General features: G+C 39.1%; 1 protein-coding gene and 1 long non-coding RNA gene across 2 annotated transcripts in view; one reads left to right on the top strand and one right to left on the bottom strand.

The window, feature by feature from the left end:
* Nucleotides 1-27,130, top strand: part of kntc1 (kinetochore associated 1) — a 207,699-nt gene that overhangs the window by 72,447 nt on the left and 108,122 nt on the right. The window contains exons 24-33 of the mRNA XM_069933231.1: nucleotides 3,677-3,778; nucleotides 5,999-6,118; nucleotides 7,588-7,731; nucleotides 8,413-8,511; nucleotides 9,223-9,326; nucleotides 18,275-18,377; nucleotides 18,802-18,936; nucleotides 23,322-23,438; nucleotides 24,371-24,443; nucleotides 24,521-24,588. Coding sequence (XP_069789332.1) covers nucleotides 3,677-3,778; nucleotides 5,999-6,118; nucleotides 7,588-7,731; nucleotides 8,413-8,511; nucleotides 9,223-9,326; nucleotides 18,275-18,377; nucleotides 18,802-18,936; nucleotides 23,322-23,438; nucleotides 24,371-24,443; nucleotides 24,521-24,588 — 1,065 coding nt within the window. The remainder of the gene's footprint in view (nucleotides 1-3,676; nucleotides 3,779-5,998; nucleotides 6,119-7,587; nucleotides 7,732-8,412; nucleotides 8,512-9,222; nucleotides 9,327-18,274; nucleotides 18,378-18,801; nucleotides 18,937-23,321; nucleotides 23,439-24,370; nucleotides 24,444-24,520; nucleotides 24,589-27,130) is intronic.
* Nucleotides 1-27,130, bottom strand: part of LOC138761323 (uncharacterized) — a 70,494-nt gene that overhangs the window by 2,571 nt on the left and 40,793 nt on the right. The gene's annotated exons all lie outside the window — the stretch shown is intronic.

Genomic DNA, 27,130 nt, shown 5'->3' with positions numbered 1-27,130 from the left:
AGCATTGAATTTGGAAAGCTGGCTTGTCTCAGTTCCTTCTTTTAGACTGATAACTCTCAAATTGTTTCTTCTGCTTCTTGCCTCGAGATCAGCCACATTCTTCAGTAATGTTGTACATCTGCAAGTTTGGCTTCTTGAACCTCAGCTGCCTAGGTGGTCTCTCCTCCAAGTACTGGCTAGGCCTGAGCCTGCTTAGCTTCAGAAATCAGACAATCTTAGGTGTATTCAGGCTATTAGGCTCTCCTATAAGGGAAAGAAAGAATTACACAATCAATTACAAAATCAATTCCTTGATTTTGTTTTCATGAGTTTCAATAGTCGACTAATTCTTCAAGAGTCTTAGTGACCTGAGTAAGAGAAGATTAAATCTTCCCATCTTTTTTGGATTCTTTAACATTCTTCCTCAGGTCTTTAATAAGCTCCATCATAGAAAGGCTCGAATCTTCAGAGGTAGACTTTCTTCCTCATTTCTTCCAGCTATAGGCCCACATTTCCACATTTGGAAAACTGGCCTGTCTCAGTTCCTTCTTTTAGACTGATAATTCTCAAATTGTTTCTTCTGCTTCTTGCCTCGAGATCAACCACTTTCTTCAGTAATGTTGTACATCTGCAAGTTTGGCTTCTTGAACCTCAGCTGCCCGTTCCAATTCCTTGATTTTGTTTTCATGAGTTTCGTTTCAAATAAATGAATATGAAAAAAATATGAAGAAAGAGGGGAAAAAAACAAAACCAAAAACAGGAAAGAAGTAATTTAAAAGAACAAGGGCATGGAAGCTGGAGAATTAAAAGGAGTCAGGAGCAACAAAAAAAAATTGTCACTCCATGAATTGCTAGCAGGGAACTTGGAAATTGTAAAAATTCCTGATGTCTGATATTGCTCCAACGAAATTCAAACTTTTTAAGGAAAATAAAATTAGCTTCCTTGATATCAATGAGGTTATTGTATTTACCCTGTAAGGTCCTATTCAATAAATTGAGTTTGTCAAAGATATCTGCCAGATAAAGTATGAACGCCTCTGCATCAACAAGTTTTTCTCCATGCTTTTATGAGAGAGAAAGGAAACAATCATGTTCTTGAGTGCCACAAAATGACGAAGACAATTTCCTTTGACAGCCACATCATTTTGGTATGTAGCAGCAGCGACTGGAAATGTTTGTCACTTTCTTCACATAGTTGCCAGTCTTGAAGGGGATCTGATTTTATTAAGTTTACAGTCTTTATGATAATTGAAAGCAAAGCATTTAACATGCACCTATTTTTACTGCTTCTGAGTGCTCCCAATGAATGATGCAATCAACAGTAAAGACTGAATGTACACATTTTACAAGCGTGTGTTGAACCTTCTGTATCATCCAAACAATGAAGGGCATCTTCAGTTGCACATGCAACTACATTCTTGGATGGGATACTGTTCTCGTTTATGCCATTCTTCTTCAAAAATGGTCAGTCCCTTAGTATCTGCTTTAATTCTTCTGACAAACATCTCTTCCATCAATCCTTTTCTGTCCCAAAATCCAGTATTGTTCTCTTGCAAAATGGATTCGTCAAATTGTAATGAGAATTTGTTGGATTGTAATGCAATGACCAATTGTTTTTCAGTGTCCCTTGCCATTTCATCAACAGTGGAATTACGCAAAGGAATTTCCTGAATAGTTTCCTTGGTATTTAAGTTCATTCTATAGTTCGTGAGAAGTTTGTCGAGATTTGGTATGTCACCAAAGACACGCAGGTGTACTGTGGATACCATTCTGACTGGTGCATCATTGTCTGGTATGGAAGTGCCAATGCACAGGATGAGAAAAAACTCGGCCAGCGTCATCATAGACATTAGTCTTCACTCCATTAGGAACATCTACAAGAGGCGGTGTTTCAAGAAAGCAAGGACCCTCACCACCCAGGTTGCCATCAGGAAGGAGGTACAGGAGCCTGAAGACTAACACCAAATTGTACAAAAACAGCTGCCATCAGATTTCTGAATGGACATGAAGCACGGACATTACCACACTTTTTCTATTCTTTGCACTAATTTATTTAAAAATGTAATTCTAGCCATTTTTGCTCATGTAATGCTGCCACAAACCAAATTTCGTGGCACATTTTCATGTCAATAGATTCTGATGTCCGATATCATTGTGGACACTGAAGGCAAAATATGCGAGTAACATTATGAGCATTTTCACTTTTAGCAATCAATTCACTTATCTTTTGTGATACAAGAAGACCCTTTTCTAATTTCTCTGACATTTCAGTAATTATCTGTTTGAGCGTTGGCCTTCTCTCAAAATGATCTCAAAGGGTTTTGAAGTAATCTTTTTATGTACGATCTCTAAATGATCTCTTGCTTGGCATCATGCTTTTGTTTGAAAATTTAATCAAACACATGGGCAGAGAAGGGTTTTGCGGAGATGTAATGAAACCATATGATGTATTTCACTGAATATCGCTGACGCTTCCTTTTTTAGCTGAGAAACTTGGGTAAAATTGTTTCTGAAAGTAAAAAAAATTAACTATTATGAAGCAAAAGCTTTTCTTACAAGGGTTAGTTCAGACAACAAATTAAATTTTATTGAAAATAATGAAGAATGCACACCTTTGTGGCGGTGTGAGCAGTGGAAGAAACACAGCCACCCCGTTGAGGGTCGTTAACCACTGTTTTTATTCAAATTCAGCACGCCCCTATAAGGGCAACATGAGCTCAGTCACTTGCTGCATTGTGACATCGTAATCACTGTCCAGGGTGGGCGCTGGAAGGGATGCTGGAGTCAGAGAGAAACCTGATGATGCCCTTTCCCCATGGCTGCCCCGCCGGTTCGCCATGAGGATGTGCGCCGCCACACCTTCAATAAAACATACCAGAAGGAGACGTACGTTCGCTACCATCATGAAAATGCTAAGCAAAACGAGAGCACTTGCGGATGTTAGAAACATGGAGCAAAACTTTTCAGTCTGCACACTTATTTTCTGTAATTGATGGCCATAGGAAAACAATGTGGAAGCCAATTCATAGCCAAAACTGATTCCATCTCAAACACAATCATGTCAAAGCAAGGAACACTCTGAAAACATTGTTAATTTTCTGCATTCATTTAAGTGTTCTAGACTTGGATGCCTCCAACTTTGAAAAAAAATCTCCTGTTGCTTGGCAGCTATGCAGCAGTCTTTTCTTTCCCCCTAAAAAATGTTTAATGCATTCAGGTTCCATGCCTCCCCTATACACCTTATGTCTCCCCTTATTAAGGACTTCAGTGCTGTGATCCCCAGGGAGCTTTATGGCCATCACTGAGAATGGCTTCTCTGGTTCATCCTAGCCTATACTTCAGTTGTCTAAATATCATTCTCCTTGCATTGTCTCCAGTTTTCTCCTGCTTTTACCATGTTAATTTAAGATCATCATTGCCTCTACTTGTGTGGCTTGAACTCTAATATTGGTCTATTGTTCTGATGAATGATGGAAATGTTTAATATGTAAATATCACTGAAGTTCAGGAAATTCTCCAGGGATAGAATGCAGAAAATTTTAGTGATTTGTATTTGTTTGTTAAAGCCTCTTGCTTAAGTTTGAACTTTTACAATTTTTTTTATTACTTTGAAAGCAAAATTAAGAATGGTTTTAGTAAATACTGAAATTCCTCCATTGATTTACTATTTTTTTTTTGTTGTTGCATACATTTGCAGGCAAACTGGCCAGAAAATGGATTGCAGATGGCAGAACTGTACTTTGTTGCAAAGAAGCCAAATGAACTTGGACTTGTTACAGCTAGTCTTTGGATCCCTTTAGTAAGACTTGATCATTTTCTCAATCGAGCTGAATTTTGATTTTGTGAGGTCAATTGGAAAAAGAGGAGGGAAAAGTTTGGAGAGTGAACTTCAGATACTGTCACAGAGCCAAGTGAAAATAGAATTAAAGTGGCATCAAATTTTGAAGGATGAGTTAGAATTATGTGAGGGTGGGTTATGGCTGGGAAAGGATTTGTAGTTGAGAATGATATCAAATGTGAACAGGGTGTTAACTGATGTAGAGGTGAAGCATGATAGACACAGGGTAAGTTAACTGCAACTAAATTTCAGTTTTGTTGAAGTTTGGAGGGCGGTATTTGAATTTGAAACTGCAGTAGAGAAATGGAGAGAAAGAAGTTTTAGTTGTAACATTTTGATAGGCAATGTAAAGGAAGGATAAATTAAACACTTAAACTGAAGTTGAATTATGGATAAAATAACATCAAAATTGAATGTAATGTGTTTTTTTCTTCAAAAAAAAACTTGGGTACAAACAAGGACTTTTACAGGTAACTCTCATTGTCATGAAGAGGTTGTGATCCTAGCATGCCATCTATAATGAATTCTTCTGCACTCCAAACCCTGTTTTTCCATTGAATCAGACGTTATTAGTGGAAATGAGTTCCGATGGGATGTTTTTCTCTCACTTAGCGATTTTATCAGAGATGACAAACTCATCATCATTTAACAGCAGAGTGAAAAATCAGACTGGTGGGTATGACAAGGCTCATGTGAAATTAGTCACTTAAATGCTGTGGAACAATAAGATATGGATATGATGACATTACGCTGATTGGGTTGGCAGTCACAGCTAAGTCCCTCCTGGCCCATTTCCTTTTCAGAATGAGGACATGTAAACAGAGTGTAACCCTGCCATGGTCTTCATCTGCAAAGCATTTGTATGATGCTCAAAGCTTGTGGAGTAGAAAAGAATTTAGAAAATGAGGATATCAATGAAAGGGCTGGGGTTCAATGATTGGATTCAGGGAAGAAAGGTGATGCAGGAGTTCAGAGAACAAATAGGTTAAAGTGTGGTGACTGGAATAAAAGCCAAGGAACAATTTTGAGGAGCTGGCTATGGCTATTGCAGTTCCCTTCAATTCTGTGTGTCAGAGACAATGCCTCACAAATGAAGAGCTCCAACAGGGATGGCCAACTTTTTAATTTAGTCATGCAGCACAGTAACAACCCATTTCGACTCATGAGTCTGTGCCGCCCAATTAACCTACACCCCTGGTACGTTCTCATGGGTTGAAAGGGCCTGTACTATGCTGTATGTCAAAATTAAAAGGTTGGCGTAACAAAATCTCATTGCCTCCAAGTATGTAGTGGCTAAAAATAAAAAGTGACAACATTTGTTGTTTATTTTTTTTCATTATGTCTTTATTTATTCTCTCATAAATTCTGTAAGGGCAAATTCCTTGTCCAAATTTTGGTGATGTTTGCAAATTCTGCAGGGGCAAATTTCTATTACCTGAACAACCATAACACAGGGGCTGCCTGTATTTTCTGACCATTTTGGTGTTTTTCATGGGAGAGTGGAAAATATAACATTCTACTTTTTGAGCATTAAATGATTGTTAATGAAGTGTTAATGATTCCCAGAAATGACTCCGTTATTTCCATGTAGAATCTGAAAGAGTATATGCTTATCTCTGAGGGAAAATGAATATAAACAGTTTTCTTAATTCAAAGTGGCTTGTTTGCCCTATAAAATAAAATGTGGATTTCTAAAAAAAAATCTTTTAAGTTTAGTGTAAGACATTTAGAATAAAGTAGGTCATGGAATGGTTCCAAAAATTTTGTGGTTTAAAGTGAAAAACATCAATGAGCATACAGTAAAGCAAAAGTGTACATTTTCTTCATTAATTCTATCAACTGACTTGAAGAGGTAGGAATAGTCTGTTACCAAATGCCTAAATGGATAACTCCACATGCTAATCACCAAAGCTAGGAGGAAGTTCCCAGATTTGATCAATCACTGTGCTTGGAATTGGAAAGATCTCGCAAGGCACGGTATAAATATTACAGATGGTCTCTACCATACAATAAAATACCTGGATTATGTCCACATGGATCTTATCAAACATAAAGCCATTACGCAGCAACTTCTTTGGTGGGTGGGGATGGTGAAGCTAGTGTCTAAACATGTGAAAAGATAAAATTCTGGTTTTTATGTTGAAAAATAATTACACTTTGAACTATTTTTGTTGAATTCAGAAGGAAAATAGTGATTGTGAAGAGGTATGTCAATTAAAGACATTGGTCAATAATCTTCAAGAGCTGGTTGGCCTCCACAGAAAATATAACTGCAGAATGGCTCTCTCGGAGTTTGAAAAGGTTGGTGATATTTTTAGATCAATGATAGGCTAGTGAAGTTTGAACTTTGTAGATCTAGAACTGGTGCTTTATAGCAATTGCATAACAAGAAAACCCAGTGAGGTACCATGCCATATTAGTTTAATGATGTTGAACTTTTATTATGGAGCCACTTTAACATGTGGATGAATAGTGTAATTAGATATGTCTTATTGAACTGAAGGGTGAAATCCAATTAACATTTGTTTAATGGCACATAATCAGTCATCTAGCACTGAACCTGAACTACTTGTGCATAATTTGATGAAATCTTATTCTATAGTTTGGTTATCTAATTGAGCCACTGACAAGAGAAGTATAAGATTTTTTAATTTAATATACAAGAATGCTGGAAAAACTCAGCAGGTCACCCAGCATCCACAGGAAGCATGATATATAACCAATGTTTTTGTCAAGGTATGAGCAGAAAGCAGGCAGGTGTTTGGATAAAAAGATAGGGGGAGGAGGGAAGATGAGCCGAGGCGAAGAGCACAGGCCAACAGGGTGCATATGGGTGGGAGGGCAGAAAGGAAGAAAGCTGTTAAGTGATAAGGGGAGGGGGTAGCTGAATAGGGAGGGAAGGGTTGGGGAGCAGGAAGAGCCAGAGGTACAGGGAAAGAGAGAAAGGCAAGTGAGGGGCCTAACAGAAATTGGAAGTCGGTTAATGACTTATTGGAGAGTGCCCAGATGGAAAATTAGATGCTGCTCCTCCAATTTGCAGGTAAACTTGGTTTGGCAGTACAAGAGCAGACATGTTGACATGGAAATGGGGTGTAGAATTGAAATGGTGGCCACTGAAGGCCCCCATTATTGTGGCAGATAGAGAAAAAGGTCTCAACAAAATGATCTACCAGTCTGCATAACTGGAGGAGCAGCATCGAGTATTCATTCTGGGCACTCTCCAACCAGATGACATGAATGTCGTCGCCCAGTTTCTGTTAGGCCCCTCCCTTATTTTTCTCTCTCTCTCTTTCCCTATCCCTCGGTCTCCTTTCCTCTGCCCCACCCCACCCCTTCCTTCTCCATTCAGAGAGCTACTTTCCTAATATCACTTCTCAACTGCTTTTTTTGATATCTGCCCTCCCACCCATATCCACCTATAATCTTTTTCCTGTTGACCTGTGCTCCTCCCCCTGCCCCTTCTTCCCTTTCCCCCCTACCTACTTATTCAGACATCTCCCTGCTTGCTATTCATACCTTGGCGAAGGGCTCAGGCCCAAAACATTGTTTCTGATGGACGCTGCGTAACCTGCTGAGTTTTATCAGCACTTTTGTGTATTAAACTACAATCATGGCGTCTGCAGACTTGTTTAACTTGACTAAGATTTTTAATCGTGTTTTCTTGGGATTGCATTTTAAAATCTGATTTCAGTCATCTTAATTACCATTGGATAGATGATTTGGAGGATTTATATCTTGTATATTTCACTGCAATTCTGATTTGTTTATAGGAAACAACAGCAACAATTGTATTTCGGATGTTGGATAGAGTTCTGGCTCCAGAGCTTATTCCATTGACTCTTGAAAAGATTATTCAGCCTTACATAACTAAGCATAATATACAGAAGGAAGAACTGTTGTTGCATTACATCAAGGTAAATGTAGTTCTACTTCACAAGTTTTTTTAAATCCAGCTTTAGTGATGAGCGCAAGAGCTGCATGAAATATGTGAGATTTGTTGTAAACATACAAGTTTGAATTTTAGGAAGTTTTGTTAGGAATAACAATTCTACATTTGAGGTTCATTTGCCAATATTCTTAAAATCACGGATAAAAGACATAATGAGGGAAAATTGAAATAACATGTTAATTTAGAGTTTCAGGAAAGAAAAATATTTTAAATCTTTAATCTTGTGATGTTGTACCTTCTTGTAGAAGAGTCTATTTGTCCCTTTGAGTGTACATTGCCTCTGAGAGCAATCACATGAATCTAGTTGTCAACTTGCTTCTCTCACCTATTTGCTCTTAGATGTGCATAATCACCAATCTAATTCTTCTGCCATCTTTCAAAAGTAGCCAATTAAACTACCAATAGCACATCTTTAGTATGAGAGGAAACCAAAGCACCCATGCTAAACATGCAGTCATGGGGAGAATGTGCAGTCCAAGGACTGAGAGCAGTGGAAGTCAGGATCAAACCCAGATCCTCAGAGCACAGATGTAAAATCAATGGTCCTAATGCTTATAGGTTATTGTTTCAACATTAATTGGTATTAGTAACATTTCATTAAAGCTAACAAATGGATAAATGTGTGTAACCTCCTTGCTTTGAATAGGATTTGCTGGAACGATGTAGTTCACGTTCAGCCTCTTTTTTTGAAACTGCGTGGGAGGCCAAAGCTATAGCTGTACTGGGGTGTATGACTGATACTAATGTAAGTATTACATATTGAACCTTAATGGTAAATCCAGCAATTATTTTCAATTGGCATAATTAAGCTGTTGGAGTTTTAGAAAAAATTAAGATGCATTAACAGACCAGATTCTTAAGGCTGCTTTTACTTATTATGTGCCAATTATCCTGTTAGCTAAGGCTATTCCATAGGTAGAAAAGTTCAAAAGCAGGGAATCAACCTTGGGTCTCTGATTTGAAGACCCCTCCTCTATGGTCATTTGACATCTCGCTGCTGTTAAATTCCCTTTTAAATGATTTTGTCTTTGTTTTTCACATATGTTTAAACAATTAAAAAAAACATGAAAACCACCTACCAAAACAGACTTTTCAATTGTTTGTTAAGTTGCATTGCACCCTTTGATTTAGTGCTCAGTAATGAAATCTGACTTGCAAAAGGTTGCTTGACAGAGGCTCTTCATAGACCAGAATCACATTTTAGGCCCAAATGAAAGATTAATCCTAGAAAAGACTGATATTTAATGCATTAGAATATCTATCATTGCAGCTGGTGATGTCATTTGAGCTTGGGAATGGTTTGTCCTCTACCTTCATGGTGGAATTTGAATGATGCAGGGGGTGGGCAAAACATTTTGGATAGGGCGTGCTGTTGGAATAAAGTTTAATATTTTCAGTTGTTAAAAATATTTACAGCACTTTGATAATCTTTGTGACAAATGATGTTCCTTCACAGCTGATTTTTGATGGAGTACTGCAGATAATGTATGGAGCAGTAGTGCCCTGGAGTGATGCTGTGGAACAGCTTGTCAAACAACATTTGAAAAAGAATCATCCCAAGTATGTAATCATTTTTAAATAATACAAAAAATTTAAAGTCATATAACATTACCATGCAATTAATGATGGAACACCTGAGCTTTAATCACTTTCCGTCCCAACATCCAAAGACCCATATCGTTTTTACAGTGATGCACTTGTTCTTCTAATCTAGTCTTATGTACTGAATTTTAGGTTTACAGTGTGGTCTTTAATGGCAAAACTAAATGCAGATTGGGTGATCACTTTGTGAAGCACTTGGTTTCTGTTTGCAAGAGTGACCTTAAGCTTTCATTGCTTTGCACTTTAATTTTGCCTATAACTCAGGGAACAACATCTTCCATCTAAGCATGTTACAGCCTTCTGGAGTCATTATCAAATACTCCCACTTGAGTTCATTCTTTTTCTTTTTGTTTGGATTGGAGCCCATGACATTACAGGCAAAACCCTCCCCACTATTGAGCACATCTACAGGGAACGCAGCCGTCAAAGGGCAGCAGCAGTCATCAGAGACCCTCATCACCCGGCACATGCTCTGTTCTCGCTGCTGCCATCAGGAAAGAGGTACAGGTGCCACAAGACTCGCACCACCATGTTCAGGAACAGCTGCTACCCCTCCACCATCAGAATCCTCAATGACAAACTCAATCAGAGATTCATTTAAGGACTCTTACTTGCGCACTTTCTTGATTTTCTTTGCTCTGTCTCTATATTGCAGTCGGTTTGTTTACATTCATTATCTGTTTAGAGTTCTTTTATTTGTTTGCATGTTTATACTATGTACAGTTTATTTTTTTGCATTACCTTTAGTGGTAATTCTGCCCAGAGGATAAAGGAATTTCAGGGTTGTATGTGATGTCATGTACTCTGACAATAAATCTGAACTAGTCATTTTTGCCTGCCATCATTTTGTCTGTTTTTTTTCTCTTTCTATTAGTTATCCTGACCGATTAGCAATATCCTACAGTCTTAATTTTAAACAACAATAACACAGACAAAGAAACGTAATAGATTTTCAATGGCACACAGTCATTTGATCTCGCCCTTTCAAAGGTATTCCCTCTGTTCTGCCCAACTCTTGTCTCCATCTTCTGTTTCTGAAAACTAAGTTTTCTCTCCCTGTTCTGGCAAAGGGTCCAGGACCTCGATCATTAATTTTTCTCATTCTGAAAATGCTGCCATACCACCATTTTCTGTTTTTATTTCAGATTTCCAGAATGTGCTGTATTTGATTTTATTTCTAAGATTGTGTGACTTTTAAGTGATGGTATTCTCAGAAGATTGCTGCTCCCCAGAGATCAAGGCTACTTGACTAGGAGGTGTTAGCAAGATAAGTTTCGCAAATTGATCATTTGCATCCAGTATGTGACAAGCATTTGCAACCATAATGTTTATTGATGCAGTGTTGATAAATATTGTGATTAGTGATGGGGATGTTTGCCTGCCAGCATACTTTTACTTGGATGAATGGAGCTGCTTAATTATTGTTGTGCTTTATGTCTTGCTACTTCAGTCACCCACAGAATAAAGCAATAAAAATTCAGTGTTAATATTCGAGTTTTGAAATTCTTGTCAGAATATCCAGTTTCTGTTCTCTTCATGTTAAATTCTTTAGCTGATTAAACCTCTGCTCAATGGCACCTGTTGAGGCACAGTTAGCTTAGGGGACAGCACAGCACAAGGCTATTTCAGTGCCAGGTACCCGGGTTCGAATCCAATGCTGTTTGTAAGGAGTTTGTACATTCTCCCTGTGTCTACGTGGGTGTCCTCCGGGTGCTCAAGTTTCCTCCCAGCTTTCAAAATCTAGGTGGTTGTAAGTTAATTGGGATATTTAAAAAATAGCCTCCAGTGTATGGGGACTGAACAGTGATGGCGCTTTCTTTCTTTGGCTTGGCTTCGCGGACGAAGATTTATGGAGGGGGTAAATGTCCACGTCAGCTGCAGGCTCGTTTGTGGCTGACAAGTCCGATGCGGGACAGGCAGACACGGTTGCAGCGGTTGCAGAGGAAAATTGTTGGGTTGGGGTTGGGCGCTTTAGAAGGTCAGAAAAAAGTGGTTATTACGAAGCATTGATGGATCATGCTGCAACTTTTAATTTCAGCCAAAGATGAGATATTTTAAATTTATTCATTTGAAAAATGTAAACATCATATTTGTTCTTGATATTGTGAAAGTGAGCCAGCTTCTTGAACATTGTAGTTCTTGGGGTAAAGGCACATCCACAGTTGGTTGTAAATGTGGATTGGTGGGATCTTGACAGTGGAGGTGTTTTTTTTTACACCCATTGCTCTTGACTTTCCATGTTATAAAGGTTGCAGTTTGTAGATTCAGTTGAAGGAACTTTGGTGGATTAGTGTAAAGCAATCATGAATAAGCAGCCTTTTGTAGAAACAGTGTAGGTAGTGTCAATCAAATGAGTTTCTTTGCTTTTAGATGATGTCACACTTCTCAGTAATATATTCATTCAGGTAGTATATTCCATCACGTTTTAGACTTGTGCCTTGTTGATTGAATGACTTGCAGGATTCGCTTGTTAAATGACTTGCTGGGGAACACCCAACTTTGGACACCACAGTATTTGTGTAGCTGGTGTATTTAAGTTTTTAGTAACTACTGAATCCCAGAATTACCTACATAATGATGTTATTGCTGTTGAATTTTTAAATAAAAATGATTAAAACCTTATGTCAATTAGTCTTGTGGGCTGTCACTGTACAGCTTAACTGCAGAGTTCTAATGGATTTAAGTAAAGGTTTCAGTGACCACATTGCAGAGTGCATAATCATGGACTGGTATATGAACTACCAAGTTCATATACAAGTTGGAAGCTTGTATGTGTCGTTTCTGTATTGGGGCAAAGTTATGAATGGATATTGCTCTAAATTTGCCGGTGTACAGCATTACTCCTGAAACTTGGAATCTGTGGCAGAAAAAAATTGGATTGATGAAATACCAGAAAATCTTTAATTGAGAACATTAACTTGAGGAAAGGCATTTGTATTCTGCTAAATACAACTGTTGGGAATGATTTAAAAAAAAATTAATGTTAGTATGCAGGGGATTCTTTGGCTTGGCTTCGCGGACGAAGATTTATGGAGGGGGTAAAAGTCCACGTCAGCTGCAGGCTCGTTTGTGGCTGACAAGTCCGATGCGGGACAGGCAGACACGGTTGCAGGGGAAAATGGTTGGTTGGGGTTGGGTGTTGGGTTTTTCCACCTTTGCCTTTTGTCAGTGAGGTGGGCTCTGCGGTCTTCTTCAAAGGAGGTTGCTGCCCGCCAAACTGTGAGGCGCCAAGATGCATGGTTTGAGGCGATATCAGCCCACTGGCGGTGGTCAATGTGGCAGGCACCAAGAGATTTCTTTAGGCAGTCCTTGTACCTTTTCTTTGGTGCACCTCTGTCACGGTGGCCAGTGGAGAGCTCGCCCTATAAACGATCTTGGGAAGGCGATGGTCCTCCATTCTGGAGACGTGACCCACCCAGCGCAGCTGGATCTTCAGCAGGCTGGACTCGATGCTGTCGACCTCTGCCATCTCGAGTACTTCGACGTTAGGGATGAAAGCGCTCCAATGAATGTTGAGGATGGAGCGGAGACAACGCTGGTGGAAGCGTTCTAGGAGCCGTAGGTGATGCCGGTAGAGGACCCATGATTCAGAGCCGAACAGGAGTGTGGGTATGACAACGGCTCTGTATACGCTTATCTTTGTGAGGTTTTTCAGTTGGTTGTTTTTCCAGACTTTTTTGTGTAGTCTTCCAAAGGCGCTATTTGCCTTGGCGAGTCTGTTGTCTATCTCGCTGTCGATCCTTGCATCTGATGAAATGGTGCAGCCGAGATAGGTAAACTGGTTGACCGTTTTGAGTTTTGTGTGCCCGATGGAGATGTGGGGGAGCTGGTAGTCATGGTGGGGAGCTGGCTGATGGAGGACCTCAGTTTTCTTCAGGCTGACTTCCAGGCCAAACATTTTGGCAGTTTCCGCAAAACAGGACGTCAAGCGCTGAAGAGCTGGCTCTGAATGGGCAACTAAAGCGGCATCGTCTGCAAAGAGTAGTTCACGGACAAGTTTCTCTTGTGTCTTGGTGTGAGCTTGCAGGCGCCTCAGATTGAAGAGACTGCCATCCGTGCGGTACCGGATGTAAACAGCGTCTTCATTGTTGATGTCTTTCATGGCTTGGTTTAGCATCATGCTGAAGAAGATTGAAAAGAGGGTTGGTGCGAGAACACAGCCTTGCTTCACGCCATTGTTAATGGAGAAGTGTTCAGAGAGCTCATTGCTGTATCTGACCCGACCTTGTTGGTTTTCCTGCAGTTGGATAATCATGTTGAGGAACTTTGGGGGGCATCCGATGCGCTCTAGTATTTGCCAAAGCCCTTTCCTGCTCACGGTGTCGAAGGCTTTGGTGAGGTCAACAAAGGTGATGTAGAGTCCTTTGTTTTGTTCTCTGCACTTTTCTTGGAGCTGTCTGAGGGCAAAGAACATGTCAGTAGTTCCTCTGTTTGCGCGAAAGCCGCTCTGTGATTCTGGGAGAATATTCTCGGCGACACTAGGTATTATTCTATTTAGTAGAATCCTAGCGAAGATTTTGCCTGCAATGGAGAGCAGCGTGATTCCCCTGTAGTTTGAGCAGTCTGATTTCTCGCCTTTGTTTTTGTACAGGGTGATGATGGTGGCATCACGAAGGTCCGAAGTTTATTTAATGGTCTGTAAAATTGAGCAATATTACATTCAGATATTCTTCTTTATATAAAGTGGTGGCGCCATTGCAAAATTTCTGCTCTTGGATGCTAATCATTTGTCATGGCAGAGCAAAAGATTTGATACTAAGACAGAAAATGTTGGGAATCTTCAGTAGGTCAGGCAGTGACTATCTGATGAGGAATAGAATTCATGCTTCAGGTTGATGGTCTTATGTTATTTGTAATGTTTAGCTTTTGTGCAATTAGTGTTGTCCTGACTCCCATGTTTTCCTAAATGCATGACCTCCAATTGTTCTAGAGAAACTATTTTCTAACTTCAAGTCTGTATTTGATCACCTTATCATCATTTTTCTACCTATGCCTTCTGATTTTTTTTTTCCAATTTACACCTTCTGGACATCCTAAATGGAATATGTTTTTATGGATGGTATGTTTAATTGCATGGGTTGTTTGTTAAATCCAATTTTCTTTTTATCCAATTTGCAAACATTTTAAATTAAGATTCTATGTATTATGTTCACAAAGAAGTTTTTCCTCTGTTTGTGCTGGCACATGGCAAACAAATGTGCTGAGCTTTCCAGTATGCCAGCACAGGGGAGGTTGAAACAAGAGGACACAAGTTGAGGGAAAGGGGGCAAAATTTTAGGGGAAACATTAGAGGATGCTTCTTCACTCAGAGAGTGGTGGCTGAATGGAATAATCTTCCAGAAGAAATAGTTGAGGCAGAATCAATTCTTTCATTTAAGAGGAGACTGGATATATACATGGATAGGAGGGTGTTGGAGGGTTATGGGCAGAGAATAGGCAAGGAGATCTAGAGGAATTGTTTGAGTGAACTGGCGTGAACTTGAAGGGCCAAGATGGCCTGTTTCCATGCCATAAACTATGATTAAAATATGGATAATTTTCTCTTCAATAGCCCAAGGGGTCTGTTGGGTCACATTGAACTCCTTACTTAATTCAGCTAATTCCATAGGACCAAACATTTGAAATATTTGAGTGTTAACTGAACTAACAAGGATGAAAGTTCAGATATAACATAACATCACATACAACCCTGAAATTCTTTATCCTGTCGGCCAGGCAGAAGAAAGGTGCTCCAGAAAAGATAAGAATACAAAAACTAGAGAAATGTGAACAAGAAGGAAGTGCAAACAAACCGCAAAACAGAAAATACATATTCAATAATAAATAATGTGCAAAGTTAGAGTTGTTAAATGCCTTTGATCTGGCTCTCAGCTGGTTTCAGATTTCATTGTTCATCCAGGGCTTCTGGTTGTGGAAAACCTGAACAATTTAGTGGGGAAACACTCGCCCACAGCTATTTTGATAAAGTCTGTGACAGGCGTGGTGTCATTATTCAGATCCTCAGCCAAGTCCTTGAACACCACCCAATCAAGTGACTCAAGGAAGTCCAGTAACCATTCTTCAGCCTCCTGCAACCACCTTTTTGCTGTCCTGATCTCTGAAGGATCTTTTGTTAGGTCCTGGCTTTTTGAATGCAGAAGGACCACAGCCAGGTGATTCGACTTGCCAGAATATGATTTCAGTAAAGACCAGTAGTCCTTTCTTATCTTGGTGTCGCAGTAATTGAGTGTGTTACATGTTGGTGGTAAGGGATAGGGTTTTCTTGAGACAGGACTGGTTAAAGTCACCAACTAAAATTTGTAGTGTGTCGGGGTAGGCCATCTCTTGTTTACTGACCACATCATGCTGGTCTTCAAGTTTCTGTTTGCAATCTGCTTCAGGAGGGTGTGACAGATTTTTTTTGTATTTAGATATGTTTTAAAGGAGATAAATTGTGGCAGATTTTTTTAGTGTTGGTCACATACAAACACTTCAAAACAGATCTCATTTAAAATCCCTGAGCTCTGCTCAAGCCAGACAGTCCAGGCTCTGGAAGAAGCCTATAAGGACTTTACAAGTAGGTGTTAATTGGACATGATGTGGAGTAATGGATTATTGTTTTGGAAAGCAACAGATGAACAAATTCAGAAGATTAGGTCAGGAGCCGCAGTCTGTCTGAGTGCAGATGGCTGTTCTAAGAGGGTTGTGTGGTTTTCTCTGAGTGATAGAGAGAGAATTAAGTTCCACAGTTCAGCAGCAGCAGCTGGGACTAGAACAGGGCAAGCTGGCAAGCTTGTGGGAAAACCCCATTTGGAAGATGGGTTGTGAGTTCTTAGATCAGCCTGGTCAAAGCCCTTGTGGTCCAAACTAGTGGAGAGGACTGGCTGCCTAATGTTTCACTTCCCAAATGTTATGGACCCAGAGGACCCCAAAACCCAACAGCCATAGAAATTCACCAAGACTTAAACAAAAGTTGCTTTTAATTATCTTTAAATATGAAAACAGGATCAAACTTTAACTTATTACTATTAACTTAGCCTAACTTAACCCCATTCTAATTCTAAGTGAACATATATGTAATATGTATACAAGTTTTTAAAAAAAGTTCTTTCTTCCGGAAGAAATAGTTGAGGCAGAATCAATTCTTTCATTTAAGAGGAGACTGGATAGGAGGGGGTTGGAGGGTTATGGGCAGAGAATAGGCAGGGAGATCTAGAGGAATTGTTTGAGTGAACTGGCGTGGACTTGAAGGGCCAAGATGGCCTGTTTCCATGCCATAAACTGTTATATGGTTTTATGGATTTACAGTCCAATCTCACTTCTCACTCCTCCAAGTTCACTGGTATCAGGCAATTCTTATATTGTGCCCAGAATTTAACATTTCTGAATTTCAACAGACTTTGATGCTTGAAAGGTAAATGGTTACCGCTCAGGAAGATTCTTGTCGGTTTTCAGAGAGAGATTTGTTGCTCGTTGGACGCCCACAACTGATCCCTTTTGATCAGTGTCTTGCTGAAGAAACTTGTCCCATCAGGGTTTTCCAGATGATAACCTCTTTTTTTCAGGTCACCACAGAGTTCCTTTTTGTTTCCTATATTTTAAGTAAACCATTATGCAGCCAACCAACTCCTTTTGTATGAAATCACAAGGGCTTTGACCAGGCTGAACTAAGAATTCACAACCCGTCTTCAAAATGTTTTTTTTCCATAAGTTTGCCAGCTTGTCCTGTTCCAGTCCCAGCTGCTGCTGAACTGTAGAACCGAATTCTCTCTCTCTCTCAGAGAAAACCACACAACCCTCTTAGAACAGCCATCTGCACTCAGACAGACTGCAGCTCTGATCCCAATCTGAGTTTACTCATCTGTTGCTTTCTAAAACAAAAATCCATTACTCCACAGCATGTCCAATTAACACCTACTTGTGAAATCTCTATAGGCATTCTTCAAAGTTTTTGTGAAGGCACCTGGACCCTGGACTGTCTGGCTTGATCAGAGCTCTGGCATTTTAAATGAGATCTGTTTTGAAGTGTTTGTATGTGACCTACACCAAAAAAAATCTGTCACAATTTATCTCCTTTAAAACCTATCTATATACAATATAAAATATGGATGGCATAATCTGTCACAAGGGATATAAACTCTGGTGAGAATCACTGATGAGAAATCTCTGAGTAAATATAGGCGTCTCCATTTAATTAAGATTTGCTCTAAGGCAGTAAAGCAGCAGGCAGACATGACTCTGATTTCCCTACACACGGGTATTAACTAGAAAGCACACACTGCCCCCTCTCCCTTTTCTAGAATCTCTGATTCAATCCAGTCTGTGAATGATGAAACCCTCCGGTCAGGTAAGTGTCCAGTGTTAGCCAGGTCTTGATGCAGTAAATGATTTAGATTTGTCTTGACTGTCTGATAAAGCAGTCTTGCCCTCAATTTGTTAATTTTATTCTCTAGTGACTGGACATTCGTCTGTAATATGGACAGTAGGGAGGTCTTGGTCCTTTGCACTTCAGTCTTGTTTGGATTCTGGCCCTCGCTCCATGTTTCTTTCCTCGACCTTTGTGGTAGTCTGGCCCTTTAAAGCCTCTTCATCCTGCCAGCCTGTTCCTGACTCAGCCATGACTGGGAGATTTATAGATCATTAACTCTGTCTACCAGCTCCTTGTTTAGGAGAATACCAATTATTCAAATTAAAGAGAGTAGCAAACTGAAAATATTTTAAGTGATGATTGCGGAGAGAGATCTTGAGGATTACTTTTTGAAACATCTCAAAATCCTTGTTCAGTCCAACATTCAAATTTAAACCATAATGGGTTTGGTTTCAGTATTTCATTAATTGCCATTAAGTTCATATTAATGTGGCCAGAAATAAATGGACTCAAGTTGAGAACTATGAAAGCTGATAAATGACCATTATATTGTTACCAGGGTGAAGTTGTTGCAGGAAAGCTACAGGCTTATGGAGATGAAGACATTATTAAGAGGATATGGAATACGGAACTTTGATATGTTCAATGACAATGAGATAATGGTAGGATTACAAGTTTAATATGTTATTCACATACAGCTTATAGAGGTTGAGACAGAATAAGTTGTTGTGTTTGGGTTCCAAATCAAAAATTTATTGGACTTAGCAATTATTGAACAGAACAATTTTTTTGTATCAAGCTTATCACGGAAACATGACATTTATTGATTGGCCTATATTTTTCTGTATTTAAGCAAGTGTTAACTATCTCAACCTTAGTATGATCTATTTGGACAATTTCTGTCATAAACTTTTTTACATTGTTCTTTGTTCTAATTTTGTGTTCTTGAAACAATAGCTAGTTGCTGTTTCATATTGATTGTAACCTTTGAAGCTATTTTTAATTAATTGAAATACAATATAATCTCCAATATGTATCTGTGTATATAAGTATTTTTGTTAACGTGTGTCCTTTCCTTTTGATCAGTGGTTGATAAAATTCATTTTGAAACAAGACCTGTCATCATCTTTGGATGATGCTTTGAAAGTAGTTCATGCGTACATATTAACGCCAGTTGAAGTTTACTTTCTTCATGCAAAACATCTGATGTCTAATAACAAGGTAGGCACTTAACATCTGTGTGGTGGAGTTGAAAGGGAGTGATGGTGTCTTGTATAGATGTCTACTGATTGTGTCTTCTGAATTCCTAACAGAACATACACAAAACTATCAGAAATATAGCTCACATAAGAGGAATTCTTACTCTTAAAATTTCCTTTGTCGTAGAATAGAGAGAGCAGGGAAACAGCCCCTTCAGTCAAGTTACCTAACTGAGCTAATCCAATTTGCCTGTGTTTTGCCCACATCCCTCGAAACATTTTCTGTCCACGCTCCTATCGAAATAGGTTTTAAACGTTGTAATTGTACCCTACTCCACCATTGTCTCTGATAGCATCTACTATATACCCATTGCTCTCTTTAGAATATGTTGCCCCTCAGGTCCTCTTTAAATCTTTTCTCACTAACTTTAAATCTATATTATTAGACTCTCTTACCCTGGGTAAAAGATTGTGACCATTCACCTTATTCATTCCCCTCATTATTTTGAATATCTTAAGAAGTTCTCCCCTCAGCCACCTCGGCTCCAAGAAAAATAGCCCCACTTATGCAGCTTCTTCTTAAAACTCTAGCCCTCGAGTACCATTAACAACCTGGTGGTATCACACACATATTGTACAATTGTTGCATAATATCCCTGCTCCAGTTCTCAATTCCATGACTGATGAAGGAAGGGTGCCAAATTCCTTCTTCACCATGCTGTCTACCTGTGTTGCCAAGCCCTCAGTAGCCAACAACATTCACCAGGGCCCTGCTATTTACTATGCGTGTCCTGTCCTAGTTTAACTTTCCAAAATGCAGCACCTTGTATATGTCGAAGTTAAATTCAATCTGCTATTCCTTGATCTACTTCCAAATTGATTTCTAGCTTATAATCTTCACCACTGTCCTCTCGGTTATACCATCAATTTTGGTGATTTTATTTTTAAAGCTTTTTAAGACTGCCAGCACCACCTCTTCCGAATGTGATTTCTACTGCACTCGTATTTTACTATGCTATATTTTCCTACTACACTGTAAATGCAGACGAGAAGTTTTAATTTAAGACCTTACTCGTCTCCCATAGCTCCATTCATTGTACATTGAATAGATAATTACATTGATCCTCAGGGGGTGCTTTTCTCTCCCAATTTACCCTTAATAAATTTGAATTGCTTAGGATTCTCCTTGACCTTTTCCGCCAAATCTTTGTCCTGTCTTTTTTCTTCCTGATTTCTCTGTTGCACGCACCTCCACTTTGCTTCTACTACTGTAGAGATTCATTTGACCCCAGCTGTCTAACCTTGATATATGCTTCCTTTTTCTTGACCAACCAACCAGGCTGAACCATACTTTGTAGTAAATGAGTTTGTCTCAGAAATCTAATGTTACACAAGGACATTCCAATATATGACTAATGATTTGTCTTGATCATTCTCTCTTGAGAAAACAACACAGAACTTGTAAGGATTTTGGCATACTGTCCAATATGAGTTGAGCCAGATTGGCTGAGGCTTACCAGATATTGGCAATGCAACAAAAGTCCCATAATCAAGTTTCACAGTTCCTTTACTCTCATGTACATAAATACACAAAATTTATTTACTTTTGTTTGCCTGTGAAGGCACACAAAGAGGTACAATTTGTTCGGAGCTCCTACCAAGGAAAAAAAAAGAAGCAAAATAAAGTTCAATCAGAAACATGTGAGTGTGTGTGGACCCCATCACCTTCTTCAATCCCACTGCCTCCTGCTATCCTGTAACTTCTGAGGCTGGAAGGCCTTCTGTCCGTTCCACTGGTGAATCTGAGTTGCCCTCCTCAGCTCCTGGTTCTGAATCCCCAATGCGATTAGGAAGTTGTTATTGCCCGAGGCCTTTCGGGAACCCTGCTCGCCATTAGCACCTTCACAACCTGTTCCAAATAAATGGTTCCAAAGAACCGGTTGCTGGCAGCCTGAATCCTGGTGAGAGTCCTTTGGCTGCTGAGCTCCTTCTGCTGCTGAGAATTCCTAAACTGCAGGGTCTTCTCTAAGACTTCTCAGCTATCCAACTCTTCAAAAATCCAAATGGTTCAGCAGCTGAGTTCTCAAGCAATGATTGCCTGTCTCATGATCACCATCCACTCATCATTGCCCTGGTTCCTCTGATCGCCATTCACTCACCAGCACCCTGGTTCTCACATTCTGTTTGAACTTACTAGATTTGCTAGAAAATTTATCATTCTGTTGTGTACCATCTTCAAAAGAAAATATTGAAGTATTAATAAAATAATATCTGATACTCTGGAAGATCTGCTAGTCCAATGTTACAGAAGTCCTGAGCGTGCAGGAATAGGTTTTTTCATCTCATATTCAGATGGATAAAGACAATACATCTTGAATATTGAAATTCTGTTATTTTTGAAATCAGAAAAAATGTATCCTCCAAGAATCAAAGTCAGAATCAGAATTTAAAAAATAAAAAATTATTCAGAAAATAAGTCATGAAATTTGATGTTTTGCGGCAGCGTCATAATGCAAACATTCATATTATAACCTTCTTACAACATTTCTATAAATTAAAAAAACTAAAACTAATAGTGCATGAAAAGTAAGGCAGTGTCTTTGGTTCATTGATTATTCAGGAATCAGATGGCAGCAGGAAAGAAGCTGTCCTTGTGCTGTTGAGTGCTTGTCTTTAGGCTCCTGTACGTTTTTCCTGATGGTAGCAAAGTGAAGGCTGGGTGGTGGGGGTCTTTTAGGACAGAGGTTGCTTTTTTAAGACACTGCTTCATGTAGATGACCTCGATGAAGTGAAAGCTGGTGCCTGTGACGTTGCAGGCCGAATTAACAACCCTCTAGAGTTTATTCTGGTCCTGAGAGATGGCACCTCCATACCAGGAAGTTTTCGAGGTTTCATTGACTTACTGAATCTCCTCAGACACCTCACTAAGTATAGCCGCTGGTGAGCCTTCTTTGTGATTGCATCAACATGGAGGCTCCAGGACAGATCCTCGGAGATGTTGACATCCAGGAATTTGAAGTTCTTGACCCTCTCCACTACTGAGCCCTCGATGAGGACTGGGTCATATTCCCCTTACTTCTTTTTGAAGTCCATAATTATCTCCTTAATTTCGCTAACATTAAGTGCAAGCCCATTCAATGAGCTGTTCTGTCTCCCTCCTGTATGGTTCCTCAGTGCTGTTTGTGATTCTGCCAACAACTGTGGTGTCATTGACAAACTTGTAGGTGGCATTGGAATTGTGCCTGGCCACACAGTCATGGATGCATAATGAGTAGAGCAGTGGGCTAAGCATGTATCCTTGGGGTGTGCCTGTGTTGATCAGTGAGGAGAAGACTTTGTTTCCAATTCGTATTGATTGAGGTCTTCTGATGAGAAAATCAAGGATCCAGTTGCAGAGATGAGTACAGAGGCCTAGAGTTTGTAGCTTCTTGACCAGCACTGAGGGAATAATGGTTTTGAAGGCTGAACTGAAGTCAATGAAGAGTAGCTGTAGGAATGTATTGCTGTTTTCGAGATAATCCAGAGCTGAGTGGAGAGCCAGTGATATTGCATCTGCTGTGGAGCGATTGTGACGATAGGTAAATTGCAGATGGTCCAGATCTTTGCTTAGGTACGTGTTAATTCTGTCCATGACCAGCATCTTAAAGCATTACATCACAGTAGAAGTTAGTGCTACTCGGTGGGAGTCACTGAGGCAACTGACACTACTCTTTTTGAGTACAGTGATGATTGATGCCCTTTTGAAGTAGGTGGCAACCTCTGACTACAGCAGTGAGAGGTTGAAAATGTTCATGAACAATCCAGCTGGTTGGTTGGTTGGCGCAGAATTTCCGTACGCTCCCAGGTACACCGTCAGGGCCTGACACCTTGAGGGGGTTCACCCTCTCGAATTATGTTCTGACGTTGCCCTCAGAGATTGATATCCACAGGGTCCTCAGCCTTTTGTGAATAGCGAATAGTAATATATTAAAATTGGTATGACCTTATCCTAAATATCAACACAACATTGATTTTATGAGTTTGAAGTATGTGTTGGAAAATATGAAGTCACAGATTAATGATGGTTGGCAGCAGGCCCAGATATAATGGCAGTAGACATTACAGTAAAATATTACCACCGTTATTTTTAGAAATCATTGGGATTTTGAAATGGTTTTTGAAGATTTAACCTTTTGCTAATGTTCTGAGAAAATAACACATTTTGAAATTATATTTTGTATATTCTGATTAAATTCACTCAGCTAAACATACATGCACTTTCAACGATCTATTTCCCATTTGACTTGCCATTCTCCTGTTTTATCTGATTGATATTTCGCATGATTATAGCCTTTCATGCTTTTTTGAGTTTATCAATTTGAAGTAATAAAGTTTTTTGTAAAATTAAAACTTTCTTTCCTACCCTAGGGAGATGACTGCCTCAGTTTGTTAAAGTCTCTTGCACAGAAGGAAGCTGAGACCACGGTAATGCGTTTGAGCACTTGGGCGCAGTTGAAAATTGAAAACTCTTCTGATGATCCTGAGGCAAGATTATGAATGCAATGGTTATAGAAATATCACCTTGTATTTTTAATTGATTAAATTTAGTCACAAATAAAGTTGTATCAGAAAAATTCAAGTCAAAATAATAATCTTTTCACTTTTTCCACCATCTCCTCTCCTCTGCCATCCTGCCCAGAGAATATTGCCTTCTTGTTAGGAATATGTTGATCAGTGATGGTTCTTGCTTATGAAAACAATGTTCAGTTGATCATTTTTCATTCTGAACTGTGATACTGAACTTCAGCAAGAGGTTGGACGACAATAAACTGCAGTTCGTGTAATCTTGAGCAAATTATGTGAAAGTGGTAGGAATCAGCTGATCAAGCAGCATCCATGGAGAGAAACAGATTTTGGGTTTGGATCCTGACACTCTTGAGTCCCTCCAACTTCGCATTGTTTGCATTGGCAAGACTTGGCCTTGAAGCAATTGATGGAAATGTGAACCTTCATGAAGTTGTTACTTGGCTTTCATGTGCGCACACTTAATAAAAGGATTAGGAGGCTGACTCCCATCTGATTATATCAAAGCTGAAGTTACTTGTAACATTTCCAACTGGTATTCTGATCAATCCTTGCTATTTAAGTTATTGACTGAGTCCATTGTAGAGCCCCTTAATGGACCTTTACTGTAGTTTGTTTTGGTGCTAACAAAGCAAATGAAAAAAATATAAATTATTACTCTTTTGACTTGTTGCTCGTTAAAATATTGATCAAAAAAAGTGCTATGAAAATTTTGCATTTTAATTGAAAATGAAATATCATGGTTAATGATCAGATTCTTATTTATTTGGAAGAAAAGTTGTATCGTTAACTAAATGTTGACAGCCAACAATTTGAACTTTTCGTGTAAGTGGATAATTGTGGCAAACAATGTATCAATTCTGTTCATTAACTTGATATTATTTATATTTCAGTGGAAAAAGTATCATGTGTCAATTGCAAAAACAATGGTGGAAATTATTAAATTTTTACAGAGGAATCAAAAGGGTAATTTTTCTAAATTATTTTAGATTGTCCTAAGATTGTATTTGCTTTTAGCTAACAGAATATTTTTGTTTTGACAGACAGCACATTACAAAAGGAAGAAAATGAAATCCTTTTAAATAAATTTAAAACAATTGCAGATTTTCAGGTAATTATTAATAAAATCATTGTTTTTATATATTACATATTTTAAATTACTTCCAATATTGAAATAGAAGATGGAACAGTACAGCACAGTATGGGATCTTTGGCCACAATGTTGTACCAACCTATATGCACCTATTCAACCTTAGCCCGTAATCCTCTATTTTTCTTGATTCAACTTGCCTATCTAAGTCCTTTTTGTACCAGTCTCCACCCCCATGCCGAGTAATGCATTCCAGGCATCCACCGCTCTTTTTTAAAATTAATAGATCTATGTCAAAGAAGTACGTTGGCTACCATCAATGACAGATATAGATTGGTCCATTATAATTTTCTCCATCTGTACCTCACCCCACAGAAATTACACCAATATAAATCTTAATTATTAAAGATTTGTTTTAGGTGTGGTGTAGTGGCTGGTTTCTTTATACCTGTCTTTGCATGAAGGTGAGGCCCTCCTGATATGACCTCTGACACCCTAATCAAGATAACGGGAGTCACCTTCCCAGTAGAGCAAGACCTTTGTCTTCTGGGAAACTTTACTACAGTTGGTAGATCACTAATTCTCAAATTAAATTCACAGAAATTGCCTTGTGTGTGGCCAGGAAATGCATAGCAGTAACATGGAATTCTTACTCCCTCCCATCTACTCATGGATAGGTGGTCTTTGGAGATGAATAGCTGCATCCCACTTAAAAAGGTCACATGCATTCTCAGAAAGGGATGTTACACCTTCCTAAAAATAAGACAGCCTTATTTAGAGCACATAGGTACCTCACTGGCATCAATATAGAGTTATGATCGCTACTGGCTAACCAGTAGATCTCTAAAGATTTTAACACTGGTGTTATCGTGTCTCCATATGTTTTATTGTAGCACTGTCAATGGGATGCTTTTTTTTGTGTTTCTTTTTCTTCATTCTTTCTCTGTTTAATAAGTCTTGTATAGAGGGGAGAAGGTGGAGGGTGTGGTTCTCTTGATGTTTTGTATTTGATATATTTAAAATGATAAATAAAATATTACAATAAAAAGCAACAAACAAACAAAACTTACCTCTGACATCTCCCCGAAACTTTCCATCACACACCATGAATAAATGCCCTCTGGTATTGGGCATTGCCACCCTGGGAAAAAGGAGCCTGCTGTCCACCATTTTTTCCTCCTCTCTTATAACACCTCTATTAAGTCACCACTCATCCTCTGTTGTTCTAGAAAGAAAAGCCCAGCTCAGTCAACCTTTCTTCATAAACATTTTTTCCAATCCAGACAACATCTCTCCTCTGTACTCTCTCAGAAGCTTTCATATCCATCCTATAATAAAGAGACTAGAAATAAATGCAATTAAGTGTGGTCGAACCAGAACTGCACCAGTACACTGAGGCTCTTGGACTCAATCCCCTGTCTCCATCATGGACATCTACATGAGGTGGTGTCGATATATAAAAAAAAAATCAGCCTCTATCCTCAAAGGGCCAGGCCCTCTTCACTCTGCTACCATCAGGGAAAAAAGTACAGGAGCCTAAAGACAAGCACTCAGCGGCACAAGGACAGCTTCTTCCCTGCTGCCATCAGATTCCTGAATAATCAGTGAACCAAAGACACTGCCTTCCTTTTCGTGCACTGTTATATTTAGTTTTCTTTGTAGTAATAAGCTGGTTTATAATATGAACGTTTACACTCTGACGCTGCTGCAAAACACCGAATTTCATGACTTGTTCGTGACAATAAATTCTGATTCTAATAATACACCTTCCTAACTACCCAATAAACCTGTGTGGTAATCTTGAGGGATATATGGACCTGGACCCTCAAGATCCCTCTGTTCCTCCTCATTGTTAAGAATCCTGCCAGTAATCACTTATTCTGTCTTCATTGTTGTCATTTTAGAAAGTGGATTACTGCGCACGTTTTCAGATTGAACTCCATCTGCCAACCACCCAACTCTGCATCCTGACTATTCCCCAGTTTAATAACATCCTTTTACACCATCCACAGTATCTCCGACCTTTGTGCAATCTATAAACTTCCTGGCCCACCCTCTTCTTTGTTCACAAAGTGCACGGCTCCCAAAACAGAACTCTGTGGAACATCACTGATCACCAACCTCCAGGCAGAATACACTCCCAACTATTACCACCTTCTGCCTGGCAGAGTTGATTTTGATACTCCTGTACCTCTTCCTTGATGGTAGTGGATCAAAGATACTGTGTGCTGGATGGAAAGGATCCTCAATAATTAAGTGTTGTATTGACCAAATGGAAGGATATTTGATTTTTATGATGTCAAGATGAGTGCTCAGAGTGAAAAATTTTGTTTCGCAATATTGATAGGTCAGTACCACTAAAACTCGAGTGCATAGTATTGAATTCTTTTATGGGTCATTCTTTAAATCATATGGGGTAAACAAAGAAGATGGAAATTGTGTTTCTGAAGAGTCTTTCAGACCTGCAGGATATTGTAAGGTATATCAGGTTCAATATGGAAGGGTAATTGTAATGTAAAGATTGTAGAAATAAGTATGAGTACAAGTTCCACAAGAATAATCT

Source organism: Narcine bancroftii, chromosome 4 (assembly GCF_036971445.1).
Source record: "Narcine bancroftii isolate sNarBan1 chromosome 4, sNarBan1.hap1, whole genome shotgun sequence".
In the NCBI taxonomy this organism is placed as follows: domain Eukaryota; kingdom Metazoa; phylum Chordata; class Chondrichthyes; order Torpediniformes; family Narcinidae; genus Narcine; species Narcine bancroftii.
Note: the sequence above shows the minus strand (reverse complement) of the source record. Positions and strands in the feature narration are given on the sequence as shown.